This window comes from Gymnodraco acuticeps, unplaced genomic scaffold (genome assembly GCF_902827175.1).
Source record: "Gymnodraco acuticeps unplaced genomic scaffold, fGymAcu1.1, whole genome shotgun sequence".
Classification (NCBI taxonomy): domain Eukaryota; kingdom Metazoa; phylum Chordata; class Actinopteri; order Perciformes; family Bathydraconidae; genus Gymnodraco; species Gymnodraco acuticeps.
In genome coordinates, this window is record NW_022992191.1 from 938,317 (window position 1) to 949,214 (window position 10,898).

The window sequence follows — 10,898 nt, forward strand, 5'->3', positions numbered from 1 at the left end:
TGCATGTGGGTCGGTGTGTGTTAATGTCCGTCTGTGTGATGCCTCTTTTTTTCAGCAGTTACAAGGTGATACAATACCAAAACATCTAGAACAAAAACATAGTAAAACTCACAAAACAAAAACAGACGAGGAGAAAACAAAAAATCAGTAACAACCTAGTGAGTACTTATGCTGTTATATGAATGCCCGTAGTTATAACCATAGACTGTATATATAAGGTTATAACCCATATCCTCTTTCATGTAAGGGGCAATTGGGGACCAGTTCCTAACAAACTCATCCAGAGTTCCTCTTAACACTTGAGATAACCTTTTAAAATGGAAAAATGTGATTCCTCTTAATTGCGCTTCTAAGCCCAATCTTTGACCCTTTGCTGTTCAGGCCAGCTTAAGCTCCACCGGTCTCTCAAATGCAAAAAATAATTTCCAGGCTTGTTTGTGTAAAGTAAGTGTGGGGGTGGGTTTGGAGTTGATAGAAGCAATTTGAGCGTGGCCCCTTGCAACATTTTGACACAAGATGAGGAATCTTTGCTGGTGAGCTCAGCGCTGTTGTTTTTTTGTGGGGGGGGGTTTCAGCTCTGGTGTTTTTCTTTTTCCTTCTTCGCTCTTTACCTCCCTCCCCACAAGCCTCTGCTCTTCTTCCTCCTCGTCCCCCCCCTTTTCTCCCCCATGCTCCTCACTGTCCCTCTGAGCCGGTCATTAACGTTACAGCCTCCCCCCTCTTCAACTCAAACGGACCCAGCTGGGGGAGAACATAGCTTTTTTTTGGCGAGCAGGCTGTGCAGTCTCTGAAGGCTTTCCAGAGGTCAGAGCGAGTGTAATGCATGTGTGTCTCTGTATGTTCTCATTCCATACTTCACACTCTTTTTTTTTTTTTATGTCTACACTTAAGCGTACAAAACCCGCTTGACGAAATACAGTGACCCAAACATCGACCCCTGAGGCATCTCTCTGCTTCAGTTTTCAGTTTCAACACGTCCAATATCGCTTCATCTCATCTGCTGGATCAAAAAATTGGCTTTTAATGAACATTCCTCCCTCTTCCCCCCCCCCTGTCTTCCCCTTTCCTCTTGCAGAGAAGCGATGAGGAATTACCTGAAGGAGCGAGGTGACCAAACTGTCATGATCCTGCACGCAAAAGTTGCACAGAAATCCTATGGCAATGAGAAAAGGTGAGTGAAATACGACAGCAGTTTTTCTTATATCAAGGTTTCCACAGGCATGGTAATCATCATAAGAAGTTGTTGGATATGAAAAAATTAAATAAAGCCGTGCAGGTTTTTGAAAATGAAACGGATTCATAGATGGAAAATTCCCCCGATTTCGTCATTATTTGCAATCTCTGTAGCTCCCTCTCTGGTGTACTATTAACTTCATATTATTTAGCTGATTTATTTGTTCCCGTCTCCCGAGTAATCCTTTTTTTGTTAAATATGCAGATTCGCTTTCTTGCTGAAAGTTAGATAAGAAGATCGATAACACTTTCACGTCTGTTCGATAAATCTAAAGCTATTGCTGGCAGACAGTTTCTTGGCAATAATAGGCAACTAAATCACGCCTACCAGCACCTTCAAAGCTCGCGTATTGACACGTTATGTCTTGTTTGATGAATCTTTGAAACAACTGAAGTGTACTTGGGAGCTGGGTGGCTGTTTCCAGTCTTAATGTCAAGATACAGCCAAAATGTCAAACAATTCCTTTTAAGGTGAAAAATACCGTTTTTTATTAACAAATGTAGCCCTTACTCTAATTTGGATTCCTTGTTGTTGTGCGCTCCAAATAACGAGTAAAAAGCCACATGTGTCGATGTGTCAACATGGTGTTTAAAAAACCTTTATACACCCTGACCTATCGCTGAGTGCGCTGATTGCAATCGGCTAAAAGGGAGTTATTAGTGACATGTCACGCAACACAAACTTGGCCCCCTTTTTGTTGCGAGGGATTTATGGAGAGGTAGCGTATGCCACTCGAGGGGAATCGGGCTAATGGAGTGAATGAAAAGCACACATTCCTGCTGGCCTCGGTGCATCGTGGGTACCTCAACCTTTCTGACCTGCGAGAGGTCAGAGGAGGAAACGAGAGGCGACCTCCGGTGTGAGGCCACGTTCAGGTGAAGGCGGAAGGAAGGGACGCAGGGGCATATGGAATAGATAAAAGGCTCCGGGGGGTGTACCAGTGGCATTTAGGTGTAAGGTTCAAGGACCTGTTGCTCTTTTTTGTTGTAATTTCCATGCTTCAGTTTTGTCTCTCTTTAACTCATCTTCCTCATCCTCTTCCTGTAACTCTGCGCTCACCTTTTTACCTCTCACTCTCAAACCTTTTATAGCTTTTCCCTTCCCCCCCACTCTTTCTTTCTCGCTCATTATGCAACTCTCTTCAGCCCTCTGTCCTCCGCCTGTTTTCTTGGCCGCGATGCAGCACTGCTTGCGATCTCATCAGGCCTATCTCTGGGGCAAATCAGCTGTTTGCGGGCCAAATCTAAGACACCTGAGAGAGTTGGAGCAACATCGGGGGAAAGAGATCCAGACTCAGATTCCTCAGATAAATCCTAGCTGTCTAGTTAAAGCAAGGCAAATGTCAGAATTCAAACACTCCTGTCGCACTCATTTGTTCAAGTTTGGTATCAATATTGCCGGATTATGTGTTGCTCAAAGACGTGACGATGCAGGGGTTAAATTTGTCTGTTTCAACATCCTTTGGCTCGCAGAAACACCATGATGTTCATGTTCTGCACACCTCTGATGACTTGTGCATGTACAGAAACAAGGGAGTCTAAGAAAGTGGGTGCAACAAAAATGCAAATATGCCGTCTCCCTCTTTCTGTCTGCGCTTTTTATAGGAGGTGAAAGTAGACTAACACCCACGGAGACAGACAGCGGTGTTGCGAAACAGGTCGCTTTCCAGTTTCACACTGACACACATGAATTTACTTGAAGTTATGCTGGTTCTGTGATGAGACATTCGATAGGGCTTACGTTGTCATTCTTCTGAATTGAGTTGTAAGGGATTCGAGGGCATGTAGACTCCTGACATGGGGGGAAACAAGCAGCGACGTGCAGTCAGGGGAGGCAGAGCCTGTCATACTCCAATGTAACGGAAAAACAACTAAAGAAAAACTAAATAGTAATAATAATAAAATGTCTCCACTGATCTGTTTTGTAAATGTGATTTATGTATGATTCCAATCGCTTTTTATAGTCAAAATCAGCAAATTTGCCGAGCTCCGCTACAACTACGGGTAGCGATGAGAAGTGAGGCAGGGACGAGCTCTGCCTCTCGTAAGCCCACAGTACTGGCTGGAGCGCGGGCACTTATTTTGTGAGCGCGCTCAAGCCAGTTACTGTGAGGTGAGGTGAGGCACAGATGAGCTCTGCCTCACCTCAGAATGCGTCACCTCACAGAAACTGGCTGGAAAGCAGGCCCTAAGCGCATGCCTGCACCATCTCACTGAATGTCACCAATGTAATGTTTGTAGATCCCTTTATTACATTTATCCTCGCCATCCATAGTCTCTAAATAACTTATTTCACGTATATGATATTTAGGCTCGCTGGTCTCATCATACAACGGCAATGAAAAAAGCACCAGGGGAGGCAGCCATAACCTCTGCCGCACTGAAGGGGGCGCAAGTGAGCCCACAGGTTCTTGTTGCGACTGTTATTTTACGCAGGCACGGTAGCGGTAGACGCAAACAACAAACTAGACTTTTGAAACTACAGGAAGATAAGGAGGACTTTTACAAAAAAGTAATAGAGATTGTTGTCCAGAAGGATAGCATGGACTTCATCTTCAAGTCAAGGTAAGACCACAATTATAATGAACATGGGATCTTACTAAGACAGAACAATCCAATATTTAAATTGTGGGTAGGCCTATCCTTTTGTTGAAAGGTCTGTTTAAAATGAATCGAAGCATCAGACTAAAAAAGCTTTTGAAAATAACCGAGTATTTCGATTAAGGTCAAAATATAATATTTGTAAATCTGACCCTGAAAGAGTCAGTGCCTCACCAGCCACGAACCTCACCGCACGTCACTGGAAACAAGTTACCTTTTTTCTTGAAACGTCTTTTTTTATTTCACAAGATCAGTTTCATGCTGGATTGCTCATGTTCACATCTGCTAAATGAGGCTTGACAGCTTTAGGAAAGAGTGCTTAGTTCAATTGTACTTAACAGTGTGTCGATAAAGGTTTCTGACGGTCTTGTTGATGCTTAGCACAGGTCTGCCCTCTTCTGGTGTAAATGGGGAGATGTATAATGCCAGTTTGTTCTATTCAAAGTGGTTTTAAAGTCTTTCTTTAGGACAAATGATGTTTACAATTCATGGAAAATGTATTTGATCTTTTTCATCCAGGCAGATTGATTAAAAACATACCAATATTTAAAGAAATATTTGTTATCCAAATAAAGAAATGTCACAAACATCCGCTCCTCGGTGGGAAAAATATTTGTGACAGTTGCTCCATTTTCAAACTAAAAGTTTAAAAATACGAATATAAAATTCAAATATTATAAAAATATTGACATTAACAATGTAATTTAAGATAAAAATATATATATTCACAAAAGAAGTATAGTGTCAACTGTTTTTAAAAAAAAAAAAATATGTAAAATGTTGTCTATATATACATTAAGATATTAATGTTGAAAGTCAGATTATTGATAAAACAGTGCATCTTTCATGTGTGCTAAATAATCTTAAATATTTATGCTTGTGTCCAGGTTCTTCTGCCCTCCTCCCTGCGTGTACCTGATGGGCAGCGGCTGGAAGAAAAAGAAGGAGCAGATGGAGCGGGACGGCTGCTCCGAACAGGAGTCGCAGCCCTGCGCCTTCATCGGCATCGGCAACAGCGACCAAGAAATGCAACAGCTTAACTTAGAGGGAAAGGTACGTTACATCATGTGTCACTCACTTATTTACCTTCTCACGGAAATGCACTTGAAGCTGACATACCTACATACTTTACCTCCAGTAATAATACTTAGTCGCCTTCACTTCTTCTCAAGGTTAAATTCCTTCCATTTGTCTGTTGTCAGCGGGGAAATATGTAACCGGTGACATGGTAACTCATCACTTAAAGAATAAATGGAATGTCAGCTGTAACTTCTCGTGTCACTTTTCTGTATATCTTTTCCAAGACATGCTGCACAGAAAACATCCTTTGAAGAATAAAAGATCTAATGCATCCTGATGTATCTTCCCCTCCTTGTCCACCCAGAATTATTGCACAGCCAAAACCTTGTACATATCTGACTCCGACAAGAGAAAGCACTTCATGTTGTCTGTCAAGATGTTCTACGGCAACAGCACTGACATCGGCGTCTTCCTCAGCAAGAGGATCAAAGTCATCTCCAAGCCCTCCAAAAAGAAGCAGTCCCTAAAGAACGCTGACCGTGAGTTTCTGCTTGTTTGTCACACACACATACACACACATTCACACACACGTTTGTCTCTTGTCTGTGCCGGGGACACTGATGACATTTGATAGACGTGGGTGTAAGCGCTTTCACTGACTTGTGAAACTGGAGTTCGGGTCTGAACTTTAGATGTAAAATGATTTTGTTTAGCTTAAAGACACATAAGAAGGACGCACGTTAAATATATAAAAGCACATTTATTTATACAAAAAGGTATTTACTTTAACAGTTGCACTTTTCAGTCTTTTAATATTGTTGACACATTTTACTTTCAATGATGTTATTTCTCTACTTTCATTCCCTTTTTTAAATTGATGTATGTATTGCACTGTATGCATACATTTATTTATTGATTTTATGCATTAAACACATTCTAATACAACGTCTCAGAGTGAACCTATGGCAGTGTATAAATAATAACAATAAAAAATGTAATTGGAAAAACAATTTTTATAGCTGAATGTGAAGTTTAAAGAATACAAATGTACCTAATTTATTTACTAAAATGTTTGCATTTTCCTATGTAATCTTATATCAGTATTCTTATGATGTGTCACCACTAGAGGGCGCTGTAGCTTCACTTGAGTGTCTGGTAACCCAGTTCTGTCACATGTTAACACAACTGTAGTGACACATCACCTCTGCTCAGATTCCCACACTGTTATCGCTGCAAGAGGTCATTTTTTTGCCGTTATGTAACCTTCTAGTCTGTGTTTTTTTTTCTTTTGGTTTCTCCACAGTGTGCATCGCATCAGGGACCAAGGTGGCGCTCTTCAACCGGCTCCGGTCCCAAACAGTCAGCACGCGCTACCTTCACGTGGAGGGCGGAAACTTCCATGCCAGCTCCCAGCAATGGGGCGCCTTTTACATCCACCTGTGTACGTCTGTCAGTAACACAAACATTTAGAAAAAAGCTTAGAATTGTACAGTATAGAGATGACCCACAAATGAAACTTGTGCTCGTCTTATATTGTACTTCTTAACTATAAATGTAAAATTATATTACGCCGTAGTATTCATGTTAACCCTATTCTTTTTAACCCTTAGATGCATGACTGGGTCTTTTTTGACCCGGTGAGGTGGTTTTGTTGAAGTATCTTTGTAATTACATTTTTTTATCATTTCATATTCCAGTTATTCCTCAAAAAACATGTTTTGGATATCATGCCATTCACATTTTAAATTAAAATGTTATACATTTTAAGAAATTGTAGTTTTTGTATTACTACCCCAAGCTTCCATAAGTGGGTTAAAAATGACCTGCATGCATTTTCTATGGAATCCTCTGGGAACCTTTGATTCTTATCACCTGTGGCTGTCAGGAATACATTCACTGTGGAACACACAGACGACATCACAAGTGACACCTCTCAGGAAGATTATTGTACACAGCAAGATCTGATACCTGTCAGTATAATAATAATAATAATACATTATATTTGTATAGGGCTTTTCATTGACTCAAAATCGCTTTACAATATAAGGGAAGGTTAGGGTGGGGGGTATAGGACTATCAGACTTGATCAACCGGCATGGATTGATGGGGGGGGGGGGGGCTATGAGTAGACAAGGAGAAGAGATGAGTTTTGAAAAGGGACTGGAATACTGTGAGGGTCGCCGAATAGCGGAGATCTTTGCATCAATATGTTCAAAACGTTTTTTTTCAAAATGTAAAAAAAATGTCTAAAATTATAAATAGTGAAAAATTAAATATAAAATATTTCTAGTGTGATTTTTCATAACGAAAAAAAATGGCATAAAAACACATATTATTCTAATACGGGTCCTTTTTGACCCACTTATGGAAGAGTCCAGTCACTCGTGCATCTAAGGGTTAAATCCATTCACTCAATTAAAGTTGCAAACATTTTCTAACATATCTTAGTCGATAAGAAAAAAGCCCAATGACCTGTTTACTTAACAAGCTTGAAATGCACCCTCTCTATTTCTCCTTATTATAATCAATCTCAGGCTTCTGTTTTCAGGGATGAGCTGCCAACACTCACACGCATCATTGACCTACAGTTGATTGATTGTGCTAACTTATAACTGAACTTATGAGGCGATATACCTCTAGTGAGCGGCCCAGCCCTTCGTATATATTTTTCTGTATGTGGCCCTCGGTCAAAGAAGTTTGGCACCCCTGGTATAGAGGTTCAGTGTGAGGAGTGTGGGCTTGTCACTTTGTCTTCACGTAAAAAGCCCACGCTGATTCATAGTAATTACACAGCTGATGCATCACATCAAACACAGGGATTGATTGAATATGGGTTTGAAAATGTCATGGCTTTGCTGCAGCGCTGACTTCTTCTTGTGTTTCCAGTGGATGACGAGGAGTCAGAAGGAGAAGAGTTCACTGTGAGAGACGGTTACATCCACTACGGCCAGACAGTGAAGCTGGTGTGCTCCGTCACCGGCATGGCCCTGCCCAGACTGGTAAACCAAACACAACATTTGAGATTACAAATCATTGTTTTTGTTGATAAGTAGACTAGAACACTCAAAGCAGCATTTCCATAAAAAAAACGAATTGTGTAAGTCAACATGTCCGGGAAGATTTCAAGGTTTGTATTGGTCAAATATTATCTGGTTTTATCATTAAATTATGAAAAACATTTGATGGCAGGCTATATAAAGAATGACTTTATATAGGTTTGTACATTCATGTCAGATTTAGGTCATAGATTGCTTAATACAGGCAAATAGAATATAGCAGGCATAGTTTGCAGTTTGGGACACATTAGACTAATATTGGCTAGTAGTCACGCATTTCCCCAAAAAATCACGTTACACATTTTTGTAAGGATTTAACAAACAATCGACACACATGTTAATCATTGGGTTAAGAGGTAGAGATTTATGAATTTCATCAATCTGCATTTAATCTAACTATTGGCAAAAAGGCGAATAAGCAATTTTCCAAAAGTGTTGAATTATTCATTTAATATCCGTTACCAAACAAAAATACCTTGTTTGTTTTTGTTTGCTAGTCTCATGTCACTTGTACAATTATATGTTTTTCTTCAAAAGCACATACTGAGCTTTCTGCTTGCCTCCCTTCTGTCCATCCATCATTGTTTTCTGCTTCCCCCTACCCTTAACTCCTGTCATTTATCTTTATTTATCATTTATCCCTGTCAAATTATACAAATAGTGTTTCTTTCTTTAGGCTTTCCTGTGCTTCTAATCTATCTCTTTCTTCCCCCATCAGATCATCCGTAAAGTGGACAAGCAGACGGCGCTGCTGGACGCCGACGACCCCGTCTCCCAGCTCCACAAGTGTGCCTTCTACCTGAAGGACACAGAGCGCATGTACCTGTGCCTATCCCAAGAAAGGATCATCCAGTTTCAAGTGAGTGTCTCACCCAACCTCCCCTTTCTTACATCTCTTCCTTTCAGGTCACTTCACCCTCAGATCCAGTTAATCTTCTGCTCTTCAGGGAGCATTCAGGATGATTGGTTTAGCATTTTGAAATCGGGAGCCATTTCTGTCCCATTTAAAGTAGACTGAAAGCAATTTGAGCTCTGTATGGAGATGTTTCAGGACAAGATGCCTTTTCGTCTTTGAAGAAAAGTGTGCACTCCACTCCTCTACTTTTTAAGATGGTCATAAATCCAAAGTAGTCTTAATTTGATGCAATTGTTGGTGGTTATCTCTGCCCTGATGTACATTAAGGTTTCTGTCTCCTCTACTCCAAGGCCACTCCATGCCCAAAGGAACCAAACAAGGAGATGATCAATGACGGCGCCTCCTGGACAATCATCAGCACAGACAAGGCTGAATACACTTTCTACGAGGGCATGGGCCCCGTGCACTCGCCTGTCACCCCCGTGCCTGTGGTAGAGAGCTTACAGGTAGACACAGAAGAGACATTCTTTTTAAATACAAGGGCCCCAACACAAAGCCTTGTGGTACTCCTGTAGTCCGTGAACATAAATCTGGGTTCAGTCCTTTTAATATGTGTTCTTTGTCCTCAGCTAAATGGTGGAGGAGACGTCGCCATGCTGGAGCTGACGGGACAGAACTTCACTTCAAATCTGCGGGTCTGGTTCGGAGATGTCGAAGCGGAGACCATGTACAGGTAATTTGTCTTAAAGATCACACCTTACATGACAGACATTTTTGTTATTGTTCTCCCCAATCTACTTTTTCCTGTTTTTGTCCAAATCATATTCATTCACTTTTTCTCATCAGTATCCAAAATGCCCATTACAGCTTATTCAACAATTTATTAGGGATAATACATTCATTGGAAATGATTGACTTGAGATGAATGAATATAAAGGATATATGAATAAGTTATAAATGTAATTTAAATGAATAAAAGCTTTCAAAATGCTCTCTCTCAGGCGTAATGCTGCAGATCCTGTGGATGCCTAATGGACTAAATCAGGGGTGCCCAACCGGTCGATCGCGATCGACCGGTCGATCGCGGGGAGATTCCCAGTCAATCGCGAGATGTGTCTAAAAATAGAACAACAATATTCAGTTTTATCGTTAACGTCCTATAACATAATCTTCCTGTGCCAGAATAATGCACTTGAACGCATCAAAGCCCTTGTGATTGGCCAGCGTGACCCCATGTGTCGGGGCAGTGCACTAGTTCGCTGACATTGTCCGTGTCAACAGGAGTGACAGTCCGCACACACACAAGACCGCAATTATGGCAGAAGCAAGAAAGCCCAAAATATATAATTTTCACTCCGAGTGGGAGGATGATTATTTTTTGTATCTATTCCAATTTAAAGTCCATCTGTCTCATCTGCAATGCGAGCGTGGCTTTATCGAAGAAGGGTAATTTAGGAGCGGCATTTCAAAACAGTGCACAAACGCTACGAGACGGAATTCCCTCCTAATTCTGCCCTACGCTCCCAAAAGGGGAGGGGCCTGAAAGGACAGCTAAATGCACAGCAGTCCATTTTCACCAGGCCCAACAACAAGAGCAAGGCTGCTACCAGAGCATCTTATCGTGTCAGTCACGTTCTTGCAAAACACATGTAGTCTTTCAAAGACGGCGAAGTTGTGAAAGAAGCATTCCTGGAGGCTGCGACGTGCTTTTTGGGGACAGTAAAAATAACAGCAGCATTTAAACAGGTTTTTGATATAATAAAAACTCAAGTTAGATACCGTTATTAATCAGCTGTAAGTTTTAGTTTGTTTGAACTTATTCATTATAATTATTGTACAAAATGGTATAAGAATGCAAACTTAAATTGATTATAGTCTATTATCAATTCAGGTTAAGAAACTAGTGTTGCTTGCATCCTATTTTAAAGGCATTTATTTTTATACTCTACTAAAATGCAACAAAAAAAGGGTTTGATTCTATTAATTTTGTCTTTTTTATTGCACTTTGGCAGCAGATTCCTGTGTAGCTTCAGATCTGAGTTATTAGTAAGCCTAATATATACTTTTGTAGCAACACTGTTTTTATATAATGGCAAAGAAAGAGTTCAGAGTCTTTTCTTTTTCCCTGTGTC

At 40.7% G+C, this 10,898-nt stretch overlaps 1 protein-coding gene across 3 annotated transcripts in view; it reads left to right on the plus strand.

Moving 5' to 3' along the window:
- Window positions 1-10,898, plus strand: part of rbpjb (recombination signal binding protein for immunoglobulin kappa J region b) — a 52,834-nt gene that overhangs the window by 36,505 nt on the left and 5,431 nt on the right. For 2 of the 3 annotated variants that reach the window (XM_034205207.1, XM_034205209.1), the window contains exons 3-10: window positions 1,076-1,171; window positions 4,722-4,887; window positions 5,219-5,393; window positions 6,146-6,295; window positions 7,741-7,853; window positions 8,629-8,769; window positions 9,117-9,272; window positions 9,396-9,499. In XM_034205207.1, coding sequence (XP_034061098.1) covers window positions 1,076-1,171; window positions 4,722-4,887; window positions 5,219-5,393; window positions 6,146-6,295; window positions 7,741-7,853; window positions 8,629-8,769; window positions 9,117-9,272; window positions 9,396-9,499 — 1,101 coding nt within the window. The remainder of the gene's footprint in view (window positions 1-1,075; window positions 1,172-4,721; window positions 4,888-5,218; window positions 5,394-6,145; window positions 6,296-7,740; window positions 7,854-8,628; window positions 8,770-9,116; window positions 9,273-9,395; window positions 9,500-10,898) is intronic. The other variant, XM_034205208.1, reaches the window with a different exon arrangement.